Raw genomic sequence first — 23086 nt, 5'->3', positions numbered from 1 at the left:
TGCCCCCCACTGTCTTCGGGCGAGAGCAGCCCAGGTCAGGCTGCCCTGTCCCTCGTGTCACCAGGATACACCCCGATCTGCCTCTTCCCTGTCCTGGCTGCACTCCTGTGTGGGCGGGGCTTCCGTTGCCGGCGCCCCGTCTGCTTCCTGGATCCTCTGGAGCTTCCCTCATCTGTCCTCCGAGCCTCGGGTCTGTCTTTAGCCTGGCCGGTCACGTGTCACCGCATCGTCTGCTCACCTGGCCGCCGACACCTGCTTTCTCATGATGCCCTGGAGTGCAGGGCGGTCGCTGCCCTGGGCCTCCCAGGCCCCTCCAGCAGTAACTGTTGGCCGGCACAGCTCGGCCTTTAAGGGACGTGGACTCCCTGACTCTCCTGTTGCCCACTTATCCCGAGCAAGCTTGTTCCTGGCCCGACGTCGGATGTGTGTCTTGGTGACCCTGGGGCTCAGGTCTCTGGTGGCTGGCATGTTCCAGGTGTCACAAGACCTGCAGGTTGTAGAGGGGAGCAGGCCCTGCTTCGTGCCGTCAGGCCTGCGGGCGGGTATCTGGAAGGGCTGGTCACCCGCCCGGCCTGCGGGGCTGCCGTGTATCAGGCCGGCTCACAGGACACCCACGAACCCAGACTCCTGAGGCCCAGGATGCGGTTGCCGGGGGAGGCAGCGCCCTCTCTGCCTGGGTCTCCCCGCGACTTCGAGCTTCCAGCTTGCTTTGGCTGTGAGGGTTTTGTGACGTGTCCACCTGTCTGGGTGACAACACCACTCTGGAGAAAGCGTTTCTCCGACAGCTAACGCGTCGCTCATTACGAAGCCGCATGGAGGGCTCGTGGCCCTCATGAAGCCCTCCTATTTTTGTTTGAAAATGTTTACAGTGAGAAAGGTTTTCGTAATTACGCACTGTGACGGGTGCCTGGCGCCCCAGGGCGTGGCTCGCGGGAGCCCTCACGCTCGTAGGAGTTAGGAACCCCGTCCTGAGTCTGAGAACGGGCTCTGCTGACGGAAGCACCTGTCGTTGCCTTTACACGCGCAAATGTAGTTATATTTCCAAGCCATCGGCGTCGCTGCGGACGTGCCGGTGTGGGTGCCGAAGCCCAACGTGGACCTGAAGATATGCATGTATGACCGGCTGTACCAGGACTCCATCCTCGTCCACACACGGTGAGCACGGGCCTCCGGGTCTGCTGGCTTGTCTCTGGACCGCTGCGGACTCGGGGCCGTGGCTGGACGGAGGCCCCACCAGCCCTTGGTCAGGCAAGAAGCATCGATGGAAGCCTCTGGAAGGCCCTTGCCAACGGCCCACGGTTCCCAGGCGGATAAGGAAACAGCTCCCTATCCTCCTGGGCAGCCGCCACCTGCCTTTCTGCAGCTCAGGGAACAGAGACCCGGCTGTGTGGCCAGGGCTCGGACTTGTCACTTGATCTGGGGGAGATCCGGGGTGGCAGGGGTGGGGGAGCCTCTGGGGAGAAGGGGCTGAGGAGGCCCGGCAGGAGCACCGACATCACAGAGCACAGCGCCCGTGTGGCAGGCGAGGGGCACCCTCGGCTGCTCCTGCTGGTCCTGAGCTGGGAGCAGGGACGGAGCTTACAGGAGCTGCCGTCACTGACCGAGGCCTGGCCGTGCAGGGGCCTTCCGTGCACCCACTCCCAAAGTTCCCACCCCCAGCCGAGTGCCCAGCGCCTGCCCCGCAGGGGTCTCCCCAGAAAACTCCCAGGTCTCTGAGAACCGGCGGGCCCCATATTTCAGCAGTGGGGGTGTCACTGATGAGGACCCTCAGATCCCATCGCGGGACAGCAGACCCAGGAGGCGGGCCCGGGAGACCCTCGCTCCTGCTGCCACGGCACCGCTGGGCGCCCCGGAGGGCCGCACGGTGGGACGCAGCCAATCCCGCCACAGTTCGTGGCCACGGTGTCCCTGTCTGTGTCCCTCCCTCGCTACAGGTCCAAAGCTGCCCTTCGCCTGAAGTTCGAGGTGTGCAAGGAGCTCAGGGGCCACATGGAGCTGCTGCCGGAGACGGGCTACATCCAGGCTCTGTCGTCCTGCTCCGTGCAGCTGAAGTTCCTGCCCCGGTGAGCGTGGCGCGGGGAGGGGGCGAGGCAGGAGGGGTGCTGCCGCCTCGTCACGAGGCTTCCGGTTGCGGAAAACAGGAGGCTGGTGCCAGGAGCATTTCGTGGCTTTTGTGTGGCTTTTTTTTTTTTAATTTGTTGATTTGAGAGAGAGAGGAAGTTGGGGCTAGGTGGGGGAATCAATTTGTTGTTGAACTTGTTTATGCGTCACCGGCTGATTCTTGTCTGTGCCCTGACTGGGGATTGAACCTGCAGCCTGGTGTACTGGGACGATGCTCTAACCGACTGAGCCTTCCGGCCAGGGCTAATAGCATGATTTTAAAGCACCACTCAGGTCAGTTTTGCTGTCATTTTGCAAAATGTAAACCAGAGCAGTACAGGTGAGTGCATGCTATCTCTTCCAGACACTCCCTCCCCGAAGACGCGGGCAAGTATTTTGACAAGGAAAGCAGAGTTCTGGAGGCCCCGATGACGATACGGGTGGCTGACCAGGTCTGTGGGGACCTCCTGGGAATGCTGGTGCCCTTAGGGAGCAGGGGGTTCTCTGGGAGCTGGGCTCTGCACTCCAGCAAGGCTGCTGGCTGGTTTCCAATGGCCTGGCCTACAAATCTGCCACCTGCCCCAGCAGCCCCTGCTCAGTGGACAAAGGGAGGGGGTTGTGGATCAGAGAGGTTCTGAGTGCTGTCCAGGGCCAGCGGGGCTGTCCTGCACCCAGATTCAGTGTGCCCTCGCTCACACTCATGCACACAGACCGCAGCGCCTGTGCCGTGCACACCCTCTGTACGTGCGCGTGTGTGTGCACACACATGTTCTAACATGCCCATGCCTGCCCTTTGGCACCTCTTTGTGACAGTTGCTTCCACTCCTTCCAAGGTCAGGGCTGACAGGAGAGTGGGTTCTTTTGAAGGGAGAATCATGTCTGTGAAGGGGTGTGCCATGGGCCACAGCAATGCTTGCGCCTTTTTTTTTTAAAGTAAAAGATTGTATTTATTCATTTTTAGAGAGAAGAAGGGAGAGAGAAAGAGAGGGAGAGAAACATCAGTGTGTGGTTGCCTCTCACGTGCCCCCAGCTGGGGACCTGGCCCGCAGCCCAGGCCTGTGCCCTGACTGGGAATCGAACCAGCGACCCTTCGGTTCGCAGGCCGGTGCTCAATCCACTGAGCCGCACCCACCAGGGTTGCCTTTTCTTATTTTGGGGAATATTTGCAAAAACTGTACATGACCAGAAACATGCTCACCCTTTCACTTCAGGTCAAACCGGTGGAGTTCACCGTCCACGCCATCGTCACCACCTCGGACTTGGAGCTCAGCCCCGCGGAGGTGGACTTCGGCTACTGCACCACCTACGAGGCCGTCAGGACCCCTGTCCGCCTCTACAACCGCTCCCTCCTGCCCCAGGAGTTTGGCTTTGTCGGGCTCCCCAAGGTGCTGCGCCTCACTCGCCGCACTCCATGCCCACCTCCAGACGCCTCTGCCTGACGCTCTCCGTTTGTCTCTCTCTCCCTCCCTGCTGCCCCCGGTCGCCACCTCACCTGCCCTGCTCTGTCCCTTCCCTCTCTCTCTCCACCCGGCCCCCTGCAGCCATCACACCCCAGACCCCTCTGCCTCCCTGCCGGAACTCTGGCCTGCCTTGGCCTGCAGGGCAGCCGACACGAGGCCTGCACCTGGCTGCCTGTCCCCTTCCTGAAGCAGCCCCACTGCAGACCTCACCGCCCACAACACGCGCTCACGTGCACACAGACATGCTTACATGCACGCACACCATATACGCAGGCACTCAGGTGCACGCATGCGTTCACGTGCATGCAGGCACACACAGATGCACTCACACTGACACATGCTCTCGCGCACACATTTACACACATGTGGACATTCACCCACACATGCATATGTGCAGGCATGTGCCTGTGCTCACGTGCATGCGGGTGTATATGCACTCACACAGGACACACATGTATACACATGCACATAGACGGTCCGATATACATGTGCATGCACGTGCAAACTCGTCGATGCATACACATGCATGTGCTTGCCTGCATGCAGACACACACACTAACATGCACATCACCCTCCGCCACGCCCCAGCCATGTGTGTCCCTGCGGCCCCCACGATGCTCCCCGCAGACGGCCGCACTCTCACCTTGGCGCCGGTGGTTTTCCGTGCGCAGTGTGTGGACGTCCAGCCCAACGACGGCTTTGGGACAATCCTGCCGCTGGAGACGCTGGAGCTCGACCTGACCTTCCAGCCCAGCAGAGCCAAGGGGTACAGCTTCGAGCTGGTCTGCAAGTCAGGGATCGGCCGGTGAGCCCGGGGGTGGGGGGGCGCCGGGGGGCGGTGCGCCGGTGGCGGGCTCCCCGACCCGGTACAGGCGCCGGGGCCTGTGGGCCTTGCAGGCTGGGCCCGCTCAGCCCCGGGTGTGAGAGTGGGAAGGGTGTGTGTGAGCCCACATGTGTGCGAGTACTGCGAGCAGTGTATGTGCGCGCATATCAGCGCGCACACGGTGTGAGTGCATGTGTGGATGTGTGTACATATGTGTGCCGTGCATGCACATGCAGACACGTTCGTGAGTGCGCCCATGAGCTCATGTGAGCATGTGTGTGTGTGCACGCGTTGTATGGGCACTGTGCATGTGTGGGAGCATGTACATGCAGGTTTGTGGGTGCACCTGTGTGTGAGTGCATAGGAACAGACATGCAAGTTTGAGTCTGGATGTGCATGCATGTGAGCACGCACTCGACATGTGAGTCCATGCTTGTGCCACATGTGAGTTCTCTTTAGTGTGGGCGTGTGGGGGTGTGTGTGTTCACATGTGCATTGCATGTGGCCGTACATGAGAGTTCCTTTCAGTGTGGGTATGTGTGTGGGTGTGCATGTATGGTTGTCATGTGTGTGCACACAGGGTGCTGTGAACATACACGTGTGCTGGTGTGTGAGTGCGATGAGCCCACGTGTGAGTGGGGAGGAATGGGTGTGCACGTGGTGTGCAGAGCGCCCTCTGCACTCGGGGTACCCACGCATGGGCCCTGCTGCTGACACACGCTGTGTAACCGGGGCCCTCTCGGAGCCCCCCAGGTGGAGACGGGGCATGGAGCAGGCACAGAGGGCGGTCGGGTTGGGGACCAGCGCTGGTTGCTGCCTGCGGCTGTTGGCCAGCGAGGGCTGTCCTGGAGCCCCCCGTGTGGGCACCCAGACTCATGCCAGGGCTTCTCACTGAGCCTCGCTGCCTGGCCCCCGGCTCTCTCCCCTCCTCTCGTCCTGTCCCCACCAGGCTCCAGCCTGAGTTGCTCTGGGGTCCTGGCTGGGGTCCTGGCTGAGGCCCTGGGCAGCCCTGAGGGGGTCCCGCCAGCCCCTCTGCCTGTAGACCAGGCCTTGCTCTGGCCAGGCGTGTGAGTCAGCCTTTCCTCTTGGTTAGATCTTGCCTAAGGTGTGCGGTGTCGTTGTTGAAAAGACTTCTCTGGGACTGTGCTAGACACTGTATCCCTCATTTCTTACGTCAGCCACCGTTTACCTGCAGCCTTTAAACTGTTAACTGTCTGCTGTCTTGTGGGATAAAACGTGTCTGTGAAACCTCACCCGTGTGGCTTGGTTGGTTGGAGTGTTGTCCCGTGCACCTAAAGGTTGTGGGTTCAATTCCTGGTCAGGGCGTGTACAGGAGGCAACCAGTTGGGGTGTATCTCTCTCCCTCCCCTCCCTGTGCCTCCCTCTCCCCCTCTCAAATCAACAAATGTATCTTTGGGCAAGGGTTTTTAAAAATCAATCTAAAAAGAAACCTGTGTCGGCGGACGTCTGGGAGCAGCCGGGGTTTCTCTTTCCTGGGCGCCTGAGAGGCCGAGTTCTCGTTTAAGATCCCAGGGTTTACAAAACCACACCGTGGTGTTGATCGCTCTGGATGTGTTTCCTCAGTGCACAGTGTGTGCCGAGCTTTTTATTTCAGGACATTTCCTTTGGACTGTGTCTCTAATGCGCGTGCGGCGGTGCTGCCTCTGGGCTTCTTGCTGTGAGCCGGCCGGGGGCCTTCTCTGTGGCTTCCCTGCTGGCACCTTCTCCTCCCTGCGCATCTCACTCCTGGGCTTTTTCCCTGTCACCTGCCGGCTCTCAGGGGATGATCCCCCGCGTCCCTTGCCCCTGGGTCCCTCCTGGTCCCATCTTCGTCTCTAAGCTACTTCTGCCAGCACCTCCTTCCCGGGGTCTCAGCACCTCGCTCTGCGTGCCACGTCGCTCCCACATCCGCCAGCTTCATCGGTTGTCTTGGCGACAACGGGTTATCACGTCACAGCGTCGCCCCTTGGCGCAGCCGCTCGGCAGGTCGTGCTGTCTGACGACCGTGATCTGCTCCGTGTTCTCTTTCGTCTAAAAGCCTGCTCGTGGTTTGTGTGACCTGGATCTTCTGTGCTCTTCCTTCTGTGCAGTTGGTTCGGGCTCGCGGGAGGGCCCGGTGTGTGGCTCTAGCGCGCCCCCTTCAGCGCGTGCGCACGTCTCCGTCTGCCCCCCGACTGCAGTCAGTGCCGGGCCGGAGGGGTTCCCAGCGGGTTGTGGGGCTTCCGCGCTCACACCAGGGCCCCCCCCTTGGTGGTGCCGTACTCCACGTGCTGATCTACGTTTTGTTTTTACGTCGCCCCCCAACTTCGTGTTTCTGTAACTGACCCATGTTGGCACATCTAAGAGCTCGATTTGGACGTGCTGTGTGAAGGCCTGGGGCTCATCAGAAGCAGCGCTTAGCGGGAATTCCCAGCTCCAGATGCGCACAAGGAGGAGAGTGCAGAGTCAGTGATCTGGCCTTTCCTTTCAAAACTTAGGCCTTGACCTGAGTGGCTCCATTGGTGGGGCCTTCCTGTAAAGCCAAGGGTCACCAGTCATTGCGGGTTCAGTCCCCACCTGGGCATGTGTGGGTTGGGGGCAGCAAGCCGTCGATGTTTCTCCCGTGCGCCCCCAACCAGGGACCTGGCCCGCAGCGCAGGCCTGTGCCCCGACCAGGAACTGAACCCACGGCCTGTCGATTTGCAGGTGACACTGAGCCATTCGGGGCCCTTCCTCTCTCTCTAAAGGTAAATATTATGAAGAAAGTCTTTTTAAAGTTAGGGAAAGAGCATAGCAAGTGAACCCCAAGCAAAGGAGAAGGAAAGATGTCATAATGAGCGGAAATCAGTGAAACAAAAGTCAAACATTCAGTAATAAACCAACCAAACTAAAAGCCTTTTTCTGTAAAATTAGTAGATTCAGCACTCCTAGCAAGACCAGTCAAGATAAAAGAGAACTCACAAGTCACCAATCTCGGGAAGGGGACAGGACATCACTACAGACCCCACAGGCGTCGGCAAGACAAGGGAATGTTATGAACCACTTTACACCAGAAATGTCATGATTTGGATGAAACTGACAAATTTCTCAAAAAACACAACCTTCCAGAGAAGAGAAAATTAGAAAACCTGAAGAGCTGAACAGCTACCAAGGAAACCAAATCCAAAGTTTAAAAGCTTCCACAATGAGAAATGCAGATGAATTATTCAACACGTTTCTAAAAATCACACCAATACACGAATCTCCCGAGGGACAGAAAGCAGGGAAACCTGGCTGCCACCAGCTCGGTGCCGCCTGGGGGCGGGGCATGGGCACTGGGGACTCGGGAGCGTTCGGAGCGGGGCTCAGGGCCGGCCAGGCCCACGTCCGAGCTGTGCCTGTGCGTCCCCCAGGCCTCGGGCCACGGTCGTCAGCTGTCAGCTGCCCAGTGAGCAGGAAGGCGCGGTCAGAGGCATGCTGACCGGGGAAGGACAGGCCCCTGCCGTCACCGCTGAGGTCGGATGGCAAGTGAGCACGTCTTCCCTCAGCGGCCCACGGGGGACGGAGACATTTTAAATACACGCTGAGATGACAAGCATTTTATCCGCAAGCGTGGCACTGGCAGGGTGTCCTGGGAGGACAGCAAACGGTGGGTGAGCCCAGGGCCTGCGCTGCGCCCGCTGCCTCCTGGCCATGGGGCAGGCGGCCAGGCTCCATGGGCCAGCCCCCGGCCGGCAGTGGCTTCCGTTCTCTGCCAGCGACAAAGTGGCGGAGGGCCTAAGTGCGTTGCCAGAGGCGTTCTGTCCACAATAACATGGGAGGGCGTGTTGCCCGTGGGGTTGGCACATAGAGAAGAGGAGTTCACAGGGTCGCGTGACGCTGGGGAGCATCCCGATCCCCGTCTGAGGAATGAAGCCGTGGCCGAGAGGCCCCACAGCGACCTGAACCAACCAGGGAACAGCAGCTCCGTCCGCCTTCCTGAAAGGGGTCCCTTGTTGAATGTAACGACCGTTACATCTGTGCCTTTCCGCTGATTGAGCACTGAGACTGACCTCGGTGATGTTTCAGCCTGTGCCGCGTGGCTCCGTTGGTTGGAGCGTCACCCCACACACCAAAGGGGTGCAGGTCTGATTGCCAGTCAGGGCACACACCCGGGCCGCGGGTTCGCACCTCAGTTGGGGCGTGACAGCAGGCGACCGACGATGGGTGCCTCTCACGTCGCTGTCTCTCTCTCTCCAGTCAGTAAACATACCTGTGGGTGAGGATTTTTAGAAACCTGTTTTGACATACTTCAGCGTGGGAACGCATTTTGGTGACAGACGAGTGTGGGGGCCATGGACGTGGTCCTTGACGGCGCTGAGCGCTGCCTGCGACCAGGCTCCAGTCCTGCAGAGGGCGCCGTGGAGACGGGGGCTCGTGGGGGGGGGGGGGCGGTGACGGGCCGCCCCGGCTGCTGTGCGCTCACCCCAAGGCCTGTGCACAGAGGGCGGTTGGTCAGTTTCGTGGTTTTCATGCCCCTGAGGAGGTGAGGGCTTTGTGTTTTGTTTGCTTGCTTGTCCTGTTGACGACAGCGGCCGTCACCGCCCTGGGCACCCCACCGGTGGGGGCCAGGGGTGCTGCTTCATCTGCACTCAGGCCACCTGCCCACACTGGTCGCTTCCAGGTGCTTCAAGCTGACATGCCGGGCCGTGGGTGTCCACCCGCCCCTGGAGCTGTCCCACTACCAGATCCAGTTTGCAGCCACTGCCTTGTACGACATGTCTGTGGCCACCCTGTACGTCATCAACTCCCACCTGAGCATGAACTCGCTGACACACTCTGTGCCCCGCATCGGCTCTGGGGACCCCTGCCCCGTGGGGCCCACGTCCTTCGAGTTCCTGCTGCCCCCAGGCTCGCCCATCACCATCTCGCCCTCGGTGGGGACCGTGCTGCCAGGAAAGGTGCGTGTGGGCGCCGGGGCAGGACTGGTGCCACAGCGGATGTGGGGGTGGCTCTGCCACTCCTGAGACCCAGCAGGCCAGGGGCCTCTGCGTCAGGGAAGGGACCTGGCTCAGCCCGAGGCAGGGGTGCCAGCACTGTCCCCGCAGGGACCTGGTGGGCGCAGGGGGCTAAGCCTTCGGGAGGTGTGCAGTCCTTGGACCTCAGAGCAGGTGGACACAGGCCTGGTCATGAGGAGCACAGGGTGTCTGTCCACTGGACTGATCCAGGGTGCCTGCCCCCGCGTTTCCCAACAAAGCAGGAAGAGGCTGCCCCCGGCCATCACAACCTCTCTGAGCCTCATACCTGACCTTCCAAAGTTGGGGTGACAGCCTGCTGAGAGGACTACATGAGAGGGGCACAGAGGGTGTGGGGGAAGGAGGGCTGCACTGGGTTTTCATGATAGGATTATTTAAAACACATTTCATTAAATTTAGCAAATACTGCTTAAGTAATGGTGTCCAGGGGGGTTACGACAGCTGTACTTCTGCGTCCCCCGCCCCCTCCCGCCCCCTCCCTCCCCATCTCAGTCTCCCTGTCTGTTCCCCTCTCCCTGTCCTCCTTCCCCTGCTCTCTCCTCCTCACATGCCCCGTGCACGCCCCAGGCCCTGCCTGACATGCATGGAGCCTTTGCTACACGGGGCCCTGGGAGACCACAGTGAGCTTGGGAAAGACTGCTGGGTGGGTCAGGGTGCAGGATATCACCCCAAATCTCAAAGGCTGAAAATGGAGTTTCCTTCCTCCCTTGCGCTTTGTGGGCAGTGGGCGGGACCTGGGTTGTCCAGGCCTCCATCACGGGACCCCTACTCGCAGGGGCAGAGTGGGCTTGGTAATCATGCCCTGCAGCCCAGCCCAACTTCCAGGGGAGTGGTCAGGGAGGCCTTCCTGGAGGGGGCGTGCTAAGCTGAAATCCCCGAGAGGTACATGCCACCAGTGTCAGCAGGACCTCGGGGATCCAGGGGGCTGGGGCAGTAGGTGCTGATGTGGGAAGGCCACCACCAGGGCCAGCTCTGACCTCGGGCTCTTTCCCCACAGAGATGCCTGGTCCAGGTGGCCTTCCAGCCTGTGCTGCCCGGCGAGCTGATACGCCAGCAAGCCTTCCAGGCCCTGATTAGAGATGGGGAGATGAAACTGGTGTGTGGGGGCGCTGAGAGGAGGGTGTGGGCGTGGGAGAGGCCTCCATCTTCCTGCACAACAAAGGCTCTGGGACAAACAGCCGGACCCCTCCCCCAGGCAGTCCCCAGAGGGTGGGAGCATCAGCAGGCAGGGTGGACGCCCAGAGGGAGGCTTGGGAGCGGGTGAGGCTCCCAGTCCCGAGTTGACAACCGCGGGGAAGCAGGGGAAGCAGCAGAGGAGCCAGGCGGCCTCGGCACAGCCTCTGACCACCCTGAGCGGAGCCGGGAGCCGGCCTGAGACTGTGACCTCGAGAGCAAGGACTGTCCTCCCCAGGGGCAGCCCTGGGGGTCAGGCTGCCCCACAGGCCCGTGGAGGCTGCCGCAGGTGCTGCAGGTGGACTCCTGCCCACGAGGGAGTGAAGGGTCGCACGGAGCTGCCCAGCGTGTGGCGGGCTGCTGCGCCCACACCAGCACGCGGGGTTTTTATGTTGATCGCACTTGGCAGACCCTGGTTCTGGCCGACTCTTGGCCCTCCTTGTGCCTCGGTTTCCTTATCGATGAAGACGGACACTGGAGTTGGCGCTAAGGCCCAGAGGGTCCACCCTGAGCCCCATCTGCCCCTGGACACTCCGTGTCTCGTTGCTCCGCCCCTGCCACCAGCCTTCCTGAGGGTGCCACCTGGGGATTTGGGCCCCATTCCCTGCACACCCAGGCCCCAGGCCCGAGCCCTGGGTGGCCCCGCAGCTGGCCTCTTCCTGCACAGTTCCGCAAGGACACGGCCACCCCAAGGAGGGACCTGCAGAGACAGTCCCTGTCCACGCAGCGGCTGCAGCACCGAGACCACCCGTTGCGGGCCTCCACCTCCCTCGCCACGGAGATGCAGAAGCAGGACCCCAGGTTCCGGTGGGCGCAAGAGGAGGCTGCCCACCGCCCCTCCCAGGCTCCTCCGATAGGGCAGGGGCCCCACAGACTGCCCAGACAGATGTTTTGAGCCCCGTGCCTGGAGGTCTAGGACTGGGCTGACTTCAGAAACTCGAGGCCCCTCAGGCTCCCTTCCTGGGCACGTGCCCACCCTGTTCCTCTGGCCCCATGTCCCTGTGAACAGCCTCCCTCCACGGGCTGGGGGAGACGTTCCGCCCTGACCCCCACAGACCCAGCCTACCTGTGTACAGAGTGAGCCCCGAGAACTCAGATGGCCTGGAGTCACCTGCCAGCCCCAGACCCTCGTGTGGGCTCCAGAAATATGTCTCTCTGGTTGGGTGCCTGACCAGCACGCTGGGGTGGGGGGAAGCTCCCACAGAAATCAGGGAAGGCTGGAGAGTCAGCTGGTCGGGAGGCACTGGGACCGTCCCGGAGAGCGGATGTGGCCCTGTGGGCCCGGAGGGCGAGGCGGGGCCTCCAGTGGCTCGGGACAGCCCGGGGGGACAGGCACGGGTGCAGTTTGCCACCTTCGTTCCAGCTACGAGGACCAGGTTGCCCGGGCCGCCCTGGCCAGATCTTTCGAGGGGAAGTTTGACAAGTTTGTGGTCCCCTGTGTTGTTGCCAGTGGCGACGTCCAAGACAGGAAAGGCACGGAGCCCCTGAGCTTCAGGTGCACTGCTCTGGCACGGGTGGGGTGTGGTCATCCGAGAAGTCACTGTCCCCCTTCTACCAACCCAGATCCAGGGCCCAAGGGTGAGGGCGCGGGGGGGGGGGCAGGGGGGGGGGGTCCTGCGCCCGGGGTCAGGCTCAGGGCACAGGCACGGTGCCCTCAGCACCCCCCACCCACCTGCAGTCCCCACAACACCCTGTACCTGGAGCTGTGGTGCCCAGCGGTGGCACCGTCCATCATAGTGACATCCGACCAAGGCAAGACCATCGCCAGCTTCGGTGACATCGCTGTAGGTGAGTCCTGACTAGGCCCAGTCCCCCTCACATCCCACCCACAGGGACCCAGAGCCCCAGTACCTACCTGGGCTCCCACGCCCACTCAGGCCTGGGGCTGCGACCTGAGTCCCAGCCCGTTTCAGGACACCGAGGTATGAAGAAGGTCTCCATTGAGAACGTCAGCTCGGAGGACCTGGCTGTATCCTTGCCCGTGCCCAGCATGGGGGCGCATAGGGATGGGAGGGGGCAGGTGAGGGGCTGTGGCCTGGCCCTCCCCACCTCTCCTTGACGTGGGGCCTCAGCTGGACTTCTCTGTCCTGAACCCCCACGGCCCCTTTGTCCTGCTGAACCCCGTCAGCATGCTGCCTGCAGGTGACACCCACGTCCTGGTGCTGTCCTTCTCTCCCCGTGAGAGCATGGTGGTGAGTCCCGGCCCACCTCGCCCCCTCCACACCACACGCCCACCCACCCGCCCTGGGCGCAGGCCTGCAGGTAACCCACTGGGCCTTGGGACCCGCCTGTCCTGGGCCTGGCTCTCCGTGGCAAGCAGGCGGCAGCTGGGGACATCAGAGCAGCCTCAGCTCCAGCACAGTGTGCCCCGGCCTCTCCCAGGACACAGCTCCCCCACGTGCCTGACGTGTCTGCTCCACGCTAAGGCATGTGACGTCTGCAGGCCCAGGAGACACTGGACATCACCACCAAGAGAGGCACCCTCTCCCTGACCCTCACGGGCACCGGCGTGGCATCCGTGATCACGTGCTCCATTGAGGGGGACGTCCTCAACATGGGCTACGTGGTTGCCAGGGAGTCTGTCTCCTCCAGCTTCAAGGTGAAGCTCCCCGCCGGGGCCCTGGGGTCTGTCCCGGCTTTGTGGGAGGGGCTTCGCCCTGGAGGGCACGCACCGCCTTGGTCAGTGAGCCAGTGGGGGTGCTAGCCTCGCGCACCCCCAGCTGCCGCCTCCCCTGCCCTCCCTGGCACGGGGAAGGCTGTAAAGCCGTTCCTGCTGCTCTAAGCTGCGCTGGCTTCCCGGGGCTCCTGGTCCTCCGGCCTCGGTCTCTGCAGGGCCGTCCCCTCTGGGCTGGGGAGGAGCTGTGTGCGGGCACCACTTGGCAGGGGCGGGGCAGTGTGCAGGCTCCCGCGTGAGTTTGCACTGCTGGGGGCTCCTATGGGGTCTGGGAGGGCAGGCCTGGCTCATGTGACCCCTCCTGTGTCCCAAGGGCAAGCTGGCCTTCAGGGTCAAGTCCCCTGCAGGACACCTGCTTCCTGGCCTGGCTTAGGTCAGTCCTGGCAGCAAAGCCCAGAAGAAGGGTCCAGGAATTGTTTACTGAGGGGGCACTGCTCTCGGGAGAAGGGTGGAGGGCAGGGAAGAAGCCGGGCAGGACGCTGGTTCCGTGGAGCCTGGCCCGGCTCCACAGGGAGCTCTGACAGAGGCCGCCTCAAGCTGCCCCCTTGAGGCAGGGCCACTAAGGCTGGGTACATGGCCGGCAGAGGGAAGCAGAGCCCCCCAGACCCCGCAGCAGCCCCCCACCCCCACCCGCAGCTGCAGAACAAGTCCTCACTGCCCGTCAAGTTCTCCATGCGGCTGGACAGCCTCTCCAGCACCCGGCGCGAGGCCCAGCAGCAGCTGCCGCAGTTCCTTGCGTCGCCAGCTCAGAGGACAGAGGTTGTGGGTGAGCTGGCTGGCGGGCGGAGGGGGCTGCGGGGCGGGCGTCCAGTGGGGGACGGGCACAGGGACCGCCACGGCACCCCCTGCAGGCACGCAGAACCACAGCGGCCAGAGCGTGTTCAGTGTGGCCCCCGTGGAAGGCGTCCTGGAGCCCGGCGCGGCGCAGGGCTTCACCGTGACTTTCAGCCCGGACCACGAGGGCCTGCACTTCTCCGACCGGCTGCAGGTCTTGCTCTTCGACAAGGTGGGCCTCTGCCGGCCCAGGGCCCGTGCCTGGGGGCTCTGAGCTCTGGGGGGGTCGCCAGCGGAGGGCCCAGTGCAGGGTTGCAGCACGAGGCTGCTGTGCTCCTGTCGCAGAAAGTCTCCCAGCAGATCCTCCTGAAGGGGGCGGCCCGAGAGCACATCATGTTCGTGGAGGGCGGAGACCCCCTGGATGTGCCGGTGGAGTCTCTGACCGGGATCCCCATCTGCGACCCAGAGCACAGAGAGGGTGAGCTCTCTGAGGGGCGGGCAGCAGCCTGAGGGTCCCTCACGGAGCCATCGTGAGGACCAGCACCCCTCTGTCCCAAACTCCCATGGCCGGCTGCACCCGACCAGCCCCCAACCGGGCCCTCCATCGCCAGAAGCTGAGGAGCCGAAGCTCATCCTGGTGACCCTGGACTACCTGCAGCTGGACACAGACACGCCAGCCCCACCTGCCACCCGCGAGCTGCAGGTGGGCTGCATCCGGACTACCCAGCTGGCCCCAAAGAAGGTGACCACAGCACTGCCCCAGCCCCCTGCCTCCCTGCCTCCCTGCCTGGCAGCCCCAGCCCACACAGCCTTGCCGCTCATAGGTGTGGGCTGTGAGGGCAGGTGGGGCTGGGCACCCCTCCCCCGTCCCACGGCCTCCTGGGAGCCAGCTGGCCTGGCCACCAGCAGCTCTGGCACCCACAGACCGTCGAGTTCAGCTTGGACGGCAGCGGGTCCCTGCAGCACAAGGGCTTCACCATCGAGCCAGCCCGGGGCTTTGTGGAGCGCGGCCAGACCAAGACCATCAGCATCTCCTGGGTGCCGCCCACTGACTTCGATGTACGTGCTTCGGACTGTGCCCAGGACGCTGCTCTGCCCCCCCCCCCAGGGAGGGGCCCTTGGATGGGCCCTGGGCGGGGGAGGGGGGCAGTGCAGCAGCAAGACAGCAGATCTGCCTGGTGTGGTGGCAGCTGGCTGAGTGTCCCCCTTGTCCCTCCCGCCTCCCATTGCAGCCCGACCACCCGCTCCTGGTGTCTGCCCTGCTGCAGCTCAGGGGGGACGTGAAGGAGACCTACAAGGTCGTCTTTGTAGCCCAGGTGCTAACCAGCCCCTGAAGTCATGGGAGCCTCTCTGCAGAGCCCCTCAGACCCTCCTGCCCACCCTGGAAGCCCTCCCTGGTCAGCGGGCCAGGCCAACGCACCACGGGCCTGGCACCTGGGCATCCCGCGGCCACGTGGCCGAGGCACCCAGCCCCTGCACGGCAGCTTTCTACACCCTGGACCGTGAGCCCAGGGTCCGAGAGCTCCCCCTCCTTGCAGCCCACTCTCCCCTGAGCCCCTTGGAGCCCCAGCCCCACCAGCACCTGCCCAGTGGGGGGGAAGAACTGCTCCCACAGGTGTGTCAATAAACTGGGTGCTCTGGGTGCTGGCATGTTGTGTGGGCCACAGCGAGTCATTCACGGGTGTGCACAGCATGAGAGGGGACAGAGCCCTGGGGGGCAGTCTCCTGCCCACCCCCAAAGTCCAGAAAACAACGAGCTCTCTCTGGGAGACTCTGAGGGGCCTCCTGGGGGCGGTGCCTGGAGCACTGTGGAGGGAGGGGGGACGGCGAGCAGGGCAGGTGCAGGGCTGGAGGTGAGACCAGCCTAGACCCGGAGAGGCCCAGCAGAAGGGAGAAGGGGAAGGAGACTCCAAAGCCCAAGGGGGCCCTTTGCCCTCCCTGCTCCTCCCAAGTCCCAGGATCCCAGGTGACCCCCAGCAAGGAGTACTCAAATGTTGGGACGCAGCCAGCCAGGGCCTGGGGTGAGGCCAGCATGTGAGTTTGGTTCCCCTTTTCTGAACTGAATTCAAACTCCACTTTCAGGCACAACTGACCCTTCATAATAGAAGCCACCCCCCACCTGCCTCCCGCCCCCACAGGCCCACGAGATGCTCCTGGGAGTTCAGGACGGTGCCCACACCCCAGCCCCTGCCTTCTGAGGCCCGCTGAGCCCCCCCACCCGAGCACGCACCAGGAACACTGCAGCCTTGCCTGGAGCCACCCCCGTCACCCTGGAAGCCTGACATCTCCCTAACCTTGAACCTCTGACAGTGACCCCAGGGCAACATTTTGCGGGACTGGGTGGGCAGGCCCAGGTTCCTTCCTGCCCTTCACTGGCGTGGGCCAGCCAGAGCTGAAGCCGCCTCCTCACCTGGTGGCGGCGGCAAGCTGGGGTCCTGCAGGCCTTTCCTACCACCTCCCTGGGGGGAGACCAGGAGAGGCAGGCCGCTGTCTTCTAAAGCCTGGCTTGGCTGTCCTGCCAGGGGGCCCTGGCACTGAGTGGCCGAGGTCCTGCCTGAACTTGCTGCTGGGCCTGGAAGGCCAGGCGGCGGGCGGGGCGGGAGGAGGGAGAGCCCAGCTGGAGGCGCCCCAGGGGCTGCATCACAGCCTGGAGGTGCGAGGCAGCTTGGGGACAGAGCCCCAGCAGGGGCCGGAGATGGAGCAGCAGGTGTCTGGCAGGTCCAGGCAGGAGAGAGTCACTGCGGGAGGCCCTGCTCTCAAGACGGTGGGCGCTTCCCTACCCGCGGGAGAGGCGTGTAGAGCGTGTGCTGGCTGCGCTGGAGACACAGGCAGGGGAGCTGCTCCCCAGCCTGGTCCCCAGATGGTGGAGCCGAGGGCAGAGAGAACCTAACAGAGCACCCACCTGGTGGGAGGAGGGCTGGCAGCCAGGGGACCTCTTGGGAGAAATGACCTCCTGCGTTCCCCGGCAGGGCGGGCAGTGGGCACTCCTGGCCCAGAAGCCGCAGAGGCCAGCCACATCCCCCAGCTTGAGCAAAATGCTCCTGGAAAGTGGTCTGCGCCCCGGGACGCAGCGAGGGCCTGGAGCCGCGCCAGCCCGCGTGCCCTGCAAAGCACGTGTCGTAGACCAAGGCACCGAGCACACGGCGGCTCGCCTGTCGCACGCAGCCCTTTACCTGGAGCACCGCGGGGTGTGCCAAGTGTTTCCTAGCCCGACGCAGAGTCGGCTGAGGGCTTTGCGCCTGGGCCGAGGGTGAGACCGTCCCCCAAACCCCGAGACCCAGGATCAGAGATGATGAGCGGACCGCACCGGCCGGCCCAGCGGGACTCCCAGGGGCGTGGCCTCGAGGGGCGTGGCCACGGGACGGGGGCCTCTGAGGGGTGGAGCCTGCGGTTGGGGTCCCTAAAGGAGCGGTTCTCACTGGATGGACGCTGGGGGCGGGGCAAGGGCGGAGTCACGTGGCTTGGGGCGGGGCTGTACTGGGCGGGGCCTCCATAAAGCGGCGGGCGGGACTGCCGGGCTCGCGCTCCGGGTCGGAGCCCAGTATGTCCTCCGGGGTGTCTGATGCCCGCGGCCTCCTGCGGCTGCTGCTGCCTCTCCTGTCGCTGCCGCAGGTGGGTCGCAGGGCGCTCGGCTTGGGTTCCGCAAGGCGGGTCTGCACTCGGCGCGCCCCAGCCCGAGCTCATCCCTGTCCCCACAGGTGACTCTGGGTTTCTCGGACGGCGGCTGCGACCCCTCGGACCAGTAAGTGGGAGGGGGAGACGACGGGGAGGGAGTAGGGGCCTGGCCCCGCCCTTCGGGGAGGCGGGGGCGGGGCTGTCGGCTGGACCCGCGCGCCACTCGCTCCAGGTGCTGCCATCCCCGCAGGTGCCCGCCCCAGGCCCGCTGGAGCAGCCTGTGGCACGTGGGGTAAGTGGCGGCTGCAGCGCAGAGCCGGGTCCGGCGGTTCTCCCTGGGGCCCAGCCCACCAGCTTCCCCCCGCAGCCTGGGTCCAAGGTTGGGGACTGGCCGGCACTGTCCCTGTCCCGCGCACTGGCGGTAAGGCGCCGGGCCCTCAGCAGCCTGGACAGTGACCCCCGCCTCCCGCCCCTCGCCCCAGGGGCGTTCTCCTCGTGGGTCCCGCCGCAGCCCCGCACAGCTCTGGGCAGACTTCCCCTTCCCTGCCTGCTTGCCCACCCCCCACTCCCTCTTTCCTCTCTCCTGAGCGAGCCCCCTGCGAACATGGTCATTGGTCTGGGCACAGGATTGTGCAGTCGGCCCAGGACAGTGTGTCCTGGGAGTGAGCCCAAGGCCACTTGTGGCCAGGCCTGGAGAGACAGCCAGGGCCAGCACCAGGAGGCCAGGGCCGGCCAGCTCCTCAGGCCCGGCTCTGGCCGGGAAGGTGTCTTGCCTGGAGAGACGATCTCTGGGTTTCTTTCACCCCGTCCATTTTCCTGCCTTGCACGGTTGGGCCATTGAGGAGCAGGCCCCTGGCGGCCAGGGGTTGTCCAGCGGTAGGCTCTTTCTCCACCCCGCCCAGGCTCATCCTGCTCACTGTCCTCCTGCTGCTGCTGTGTGGGGTCACGGCCAGCTGTGTGCGGTTCTGCTGCCTCCGGAAGCGGGCACATGCCCAGTCTCACCTGCCTCCCAGGCCTCAGCCTTGCGACCTGACGTTCATCCCCGTGGACAGCGACAGCCCTGTGCACAGCACTGTGACCTGTGAGTGCCTGCACACCCCGCCTGGTGGCCCACCTGCCTGCAGGGGGAGAGGGAGCAGGGAGGGCCAGACCCGTCCCTGCAAACACGGTCTGGTTCCCTGCAGCCTACAGCTCTGTGCAGCACCCGCTGGGCATGCAGCTGCCTCTGCCTTTTGGGGAGCTGGACCTCGACTCCATGACCCCTCCCGCCTACAGCCTCTACGCCCTCGAACTGCCTCCCTCCTATGACGAAGCAGTCAAGATGGCCAAACCCAGGAAGGAAGAGCCGACCCCTCTGTAGCCTAGGCCCCTTTCTGGGGCCTCAGGCCCAGAGTCCCCTCCAAGACCTAGGAGCTGAGCCTCAAAGCCCAAAACCACCAGCTGTGGCCCTAGTGCCCCTCGGAGGGGCTGGGGAAGGTCTCCTGAGCTCCCAGTGCCACCAGCCACCTGGTACTCGCAGGAGACGCCAGTCCCCCCTCAGCATCCTTCTCCGGGGAGGGCCAGGTGTCCAGCACATGGCTGCAGCCCTGGCCTGGCTGCCGTGGACACCAAGGAGACACACACACGCAGGTTGCTATGTCTAGCCCCGGCCCCCGGCCCCCGGCCCCGCCCCAGCAGGCCGTTGCCACAGGGAGCCCCACTGGTCTAAGCTCCGCAGCTTTTCGGAGACAATAAAATTTGTATCTCACTGGTCTTCGCCTGTAGGACAGGGGTCCTGGAGGGGCTCCCGGGCAGCCGCCCCCGGTGCAGGCAGACAGGGTGAGTGCTTGGGCTTGACCTGGGCTGGGCCTCACCTTCCGGCTGCTGTTGTGGGTGGTGTCAGGTATCACAGCAGAAGTGACAGGCTGTGTGCCATGGGTGACTCTGGAAAACCCTCTCCCTTCTCCAGACCCACATCTTTGCCAGGCTGAAACCAGTGAAGTGCACATGCGAGTCTGGCCGGCGCGTTCATTGGCCACATCGCTGGGGCGGGGCGGGGCGGGTGGCAGTGGCAGGCAGTGGCTCCTCAGCTGGGCAGGCCTCCCACAGCCAAAGCAGCTGCTCCAGCTTGAAGGACTCTCCGGTCATCATGGCCACAAACTGAAAGCAGGAGAGGTCAGCGGCTAGGCCAGCCCGGCTGTGGGCTTGCAGGGCGTGTCGCCCACTCACCCTTGTAGTCGATGGTCCTGTCCTTATCTGTCTCCTTCATCATCTGCTCAGCTTCCACCTCATTGGGGGGTTCGCCCGCGTTCATGAGCACATACCTGCAGGACCCCCAGCCCCCGCCATGAGTGGCAGCCCGCGGGGCACCTGCCTTGCCCGCCCCCAAGCCCCGGCCCTACTTTAGTGTACCCCAGTCAATGTAGCCCTTTCCCTCCTTGCCGAAGACTTGGAATGCCGCCCGCAGCTCGCCCTCCCGGTTCTGGGCCTTCTCCCAGTAAATCCCCATCAGGGCCAGGAAGCTGTCGCAGTTGAAGAAGCCTTTGTCCGCAGGGAGCAGGGGGCAGGACGCGGCCCCTCCAGCTCCCACGGCTGACACCCCCAGGCTCCTCTCTTGGGCTCACTGTCTCGGTCCACATCCTTGGCCGTGGAGGTCAGCTCAGTGTTGGTGGGGTTGATGCCCAGCAGGCCCATGAGCCGCTCCAGCTCGGCCGTCTTCACCTCCCCGCTGCCCTGCTCGTCAAACATCTCAAAGACCCCCTTGTGCTCTGTGATCTGCTCGGCCGTCAGGCGCTCTGTAGGGACACGGGGACACTTCAGCCAGCCTCACAGGGGCTCTCTGCCCTCCATCCAGGGGAGGTTCGAGGCGCCAGGCAGGACATGTGGCACAAGACACCCTTCAGAGCTCGTGGTTTAAAAAGGAGGCCCCCAGCCCGGAGCCACCTCCAGGACAAGGGGCAGCAAGCAGCGATCCTGAGGGATGAGCAGGGCTCTGCCAGGCAGCCGAAAGGGCAGGGCACTCGAAGTGGGCTCCATGTGGGGCGCACGGGGGCCGGGGTGCAGGCCAGCCACCTGAGGGAGCAGCAGGAGGGGAAGGAGGCCACTGCAGTGGACACACTGTGAGGCCAGGTGAAGGACACCCTGGCCCAACGTGTAGAGGAGCCTGACCCAGGCCTGGATGAAGGCTCCAGGCCTGCACACAGATGGCTCGGGGCACAGTCCAGCACCTGACCACGTCTGCCGGCCACCACCACGGCAGCTCCTGGAAAGGGCAGCTCAGCCCCAGCCGCCCCACTCTGCCCCGTCTGCCCAGCCTTGCTGCACTTCCTCGGGTTCCCAGAGAGACCCGTACAGCTTCAGGCCCAGCCATCCCTGCGCCTGGAGGCCCTGCCCGTCTCCGCCCCAGGTGCTGCTCCCGGCCCCACTCCGCCACCCAGCAGCCCACGGAGGCTCTGCCAGGAGCAGCCGTACCGGGCCTGTGGCTGGCCGAGAGGGCCTGCACCGTGTCGCTAGAGCTGCTGTGGACAGAGCACAGGCGCAGAGGTGGCAGCTGCGTTGGAGCTGGGCCTGGCTGCCTGGGTCCCGGGGGTCCGGATTCCAAGGGCCTTTGATGGCCAGGAGACCCTGCTGCCCCTGCTTAGCGACAAGCCCGGCCCTTCCCCACCCCTTCCTGGCCCTCCTTGACCTGGGCAGCCACTCACCCTGGAGACCCCCTCAGACCCTGAGTCCCTGCCAAAGCCCCCACCACAGCCTAAGCCCTCCCAGGGCCACAGCAAGAGTGGACACCTGGGGCTCGGCAGCAGGGGGCTGTCCCCTCTCCACTATGTCACCCTCCGCCCTGTCTGCGGCAGGACCCTCGCGGAGGCTGCCATCACTTATTTGTAAGGGTCCCTGTTTGATGCCCACCCTGGCCGGGTATCGCCCTCACGTCTGTGTGCACCCAGCGCCTTGCAGATGTTCTAGGCAGGTGAGGGTGCGAGCGCTTCTCTTGCCCCCGGGAGCGCCGCAGGGACCAGGAGTCCACAGTCCAAGAGAAGAGCTGCACCTGGCTGGGAGTCAGGAGGCCAAACTGGCCACCCAGAGGCCAGGCCGAGTTTCCTCGGCCAGTCGGGGCCTATTCCCAGGGAAACCTGACCTCTCTTCCACTCAGAACAGCAAAGCTGGCTCCCGAGGGAGCCGGGTGCCAGGCTGTTTAGTGACAAGTTGTCACAGCTGCACACATACCTGCATACATGTGCTCAGCCCTCAGACACAGGCAGCCCCCGCCTGCCCACCACCAGGGGCTCCCATCACCTCAGCCCAGGTCTGCTGCTGCTCCCAGGCACTGAGCAAAGACCTGCTGAGGGGGCTTCTCCCACCCCTTCCAGTTCCTGCCCCCAGGGGCAGTCACAGCTGGCCTCCCCCTAGCTCCTGTCAGCCCCCTCCCCTGCCATGTGTGGTCCCCAGAGTCACACGTGTGTGTGCACACACACACCTGCCCCAACCTATGGCCACCTGATGAATCCGAGCAGGTGAGCCTTGCCCTCCCGCCCCCGGTGCTGGCTCAGCTTTCAGGGTCTATGAAGCCACAGAGACGCTTCCCACTGAGGCTCAGGTCAGCTGCTGAGGCGGCGAGATTTGTGCTGACGGGGACAGGATGGGTCCAGCGGGCGCCAGGCCATCGGGCCGCCGGGTGGGGGGAGAAGCCGGCTCTGGTCCCCCTCCTTCCGGTGGTGAGAAGACCTTCCTACCTCTCCCTGGAAAATCCCAAACTACAGGAGTCGGAAGGGCAACACCATGTCTGTGAAACTCTTCACATCCAGAAGTCCAAACCACAGTGTGTGGACGAGACAGTGGGAGGGACGTCTCTGATGGGGTGGGGAGGCCTGAGGGCCACTTCATGTCCCCTTCGCTAGGCTCTGGCGCCCAGATATTTGCTCAGACACTCCTCTAGATGTTGCCGTGAAGGGTTTTTATTTTTATTTTTCATATATTTATTGACTAAAGTGGTGAAATTCGCATAAAATATTATTCTGTGAAAGGGAGGGACATTTACTGAACATCAATTATGTACCACAATCTTTTTGTTTGTTCCTTTTTTATTTGGGATAAACACACATCACATAAAATCTGCCATTCCAACCACTTCTGCGTGCAGAGCGCAGGGGCAGTCACACTGTCGTGCAGCCGTCACCACCGTCCTCTCCAGAACTTTCCATCTTCCAAAACTGCACGTCTGCTTCCATTTAACGCTAACCCCGCAGCCCCGGCACCACCGTCCACTTCCCGTCTCCGTGGGTCTCACTCCCCCCGGGATGTCGCAGGATGGACTCACACAGCACCTGTCCTTCTGTGTCTTTCGGCTTTATCACATTGCGTGTCCCCAAGGTCCATCCACCTAGCAGGTGTCAGAAGTTCCTTCTTTTTCTAAGGCTGGACAATAACAATTCCGTTGTATGTCGTATTAGGGTTTTCCACAGAAAGAAAACCAATTATATGTAGATTTTATTATTATAGGAATTGGCTCACATGCTTA

At 63.4% G+C, this 23086-nt stretch overlaps 3 protein-coding genes across 5 annotated transcripts in view; 2 read left to right on the top strand and 1 right to left on the bottom strand.

The window, feature by feature from the left end:
• Window positions 1-15621, top strand: part of CFAP74 (cilia and flagella associated protein 74) — a 55401-nt gene extending 39780 nt beyond the window's left edge. The window contains exons 21-39 of the mRNA XM_090268468.1: window positions 1034-1155; window positions 1935-2063; window positions 2465-2552; window positions 3312-3485; window positions 4232-4365; window positions 9005-9281; window positions 10354-10452; window positions 11197-11352; window positions 11900-12024; window positions 12208-12317; window positions 12443-12498; window positions 12602-12721; window positions 12973-13128; window positions 13840-13969; window positions 14055-14209; window positions 14323-14455; window positions 14589-14719; window positions 14902-15036; window positions 15210-15621. Of these exons, the coding sequence (XP_090124594.1) occupies window positions 1034-1155; window positions 1935-2063; window positions 2465-2552; window positions 3312-3485; window positions 4232-4365; window positions 9005-9281; window positions 10354-10452; window positions 11197-11352; window positions 11900-12024; window positions 12208-12317; window positions 12443-12498; window positions 12602-12721; window positions 12973-13128; window positions 13840-13969; window positions 14055-14209; window positions 14323-14455; window positions 14589-14719; window positions 14902-15036; window positions 15210-15311 (2532 nt within the window). The 3' untranslated portion in view covers window positions 15312-15621. The remainder of the gene's footprint in view (window positions 1-1033; window positions 1156-1934; window positions 2064-2464; window positions 2553-3311; window positions 3486-4231; window positions 4366-9004; window positions 9282-10353; window positions 10453-11196; window positions 11353-11899; window positions 12025-12207; window positions 12318-12442; window positions 12499-12601; window positions 12722-12972; window positions 13129-13839; window positions 13970-14054; window positions 14210-14322; window positions 14456-14588; window positions 14720-14901; window positions 15037-15209) is intronic.
• A 1840-nt stretch (window positions 15622-17461) lies between these two features.
• TMEM52 (transmembrane protein 52) lies at window positions 17462-19198 on the top strand. Of its 3 annotated transcripts, none has more exons than XM_090268464.1 (5): window positions 17462-17589; window positions 17676-17719; window positions 17825-17884; window positions 18495-18673; window positions 18777-19198. In XM_090268464.1, the coding sequence occupies exons 1-5, from the start codon at window positions 17521-17523 to the stop codon at window positions 18950-18952; spliced, it is 528 nt and encodes a 175-aa protein (XP_090124590.1). In that variant the 5' UTR covers window positions 17462-17520; the 3' UTR covers window positions 18953-19198. The 3 variants fall into 3 exon arrangements, with proteins under 3 accessions (XP_090124590.1, XP_090124593.1, XP_090124592.1); XM_090268466.1 differs by having other exon boundaries at window positions 17463-17589; window positions 17843-17884; XM_090268467.1 differs by lacking the exon at window positions 17825-17884.
• A 549-nt stretch (window positions 19199-19747) lies between these two features.
• Window positions 19748-20941, bottom strand: CALML6 (calmodulin like 6). The gene is made up of 5 exons (XM_090271405.1): window positions 20924-20941; window positions 20505-20643; window positions 20196-20366; window positions 19974-20118; window positions 19748-19895 (listed from the first exon to the last, which is right to left on the bottom strand). Exons 1-5 carry the CDS (start codon window positions 20939-20941, stop codon window positions 19748-19750), a joined length of 621 nt encoding a protein of 206 aa, XP_090127531.1.
• Window positions 20942-23086: the final 2145 nt, after the last annotated feature.

This window comes from Furipterus horrens, unplaced genomic scaffold, assembly GCF_987537825.1.
Source record: "Furipterus horrens unplaced genomic scaffold, mFurHor1.1.pri manual_scaffold_3, whole genome shotgun sequence".
Taxonomy (NCBI): domain Eukaryota; kingdom Metazoa; phylum Chordata; class Mammalia; order Chiroptera; family Furipteridae; genus Furipterus; species Furipterus horrens.
This window is presented reverse-complemented; position numbering and strand designations above follow the sequence as displayed.

Bases quoted from the DNA above. Each gene is read 5' to 3' on its own strand.
- TMEM52 (XM_090268464.1), top strand. From the start codon at position 17,521: ATGTCCTCCGGGGTGTCTGATGCCCGCGGCCTCCTGCGGCTGCTGCTG. The intron at 17,720-17,824 runs GTAAGTGGGAGG...CACTCGCTCCAG, and splicing joins GGCTGCGACCCCTCGGACCA to GTGCTGCCATCCCCGCAGGT. The intron at 17,885-18,494 runs GTAAGTGGCGGC...CACCCCGCCCAG, and splicing joins AGCAGCCTGTGGCACGTGGG to GCTCATCCTGCTCACTGTCC.
- CALML6 (XM_090271405.1), bottom strand. The intron at 20,367-20,504 runs GCTGGGGGCCTC...GTGTCCCTACAG, and splicing joins TGTCCTGGAGGTGGCTCCGG to AGCGCCTGACGGCCGAGCAG. The intron at 20,119-20,195 runs GTGAGCCCAAGA...TGCTCCCTGCGG, and splicing joins CAAGGATGTGGACCGAGACA to ACAAAGGCTTCTTCAACTGC.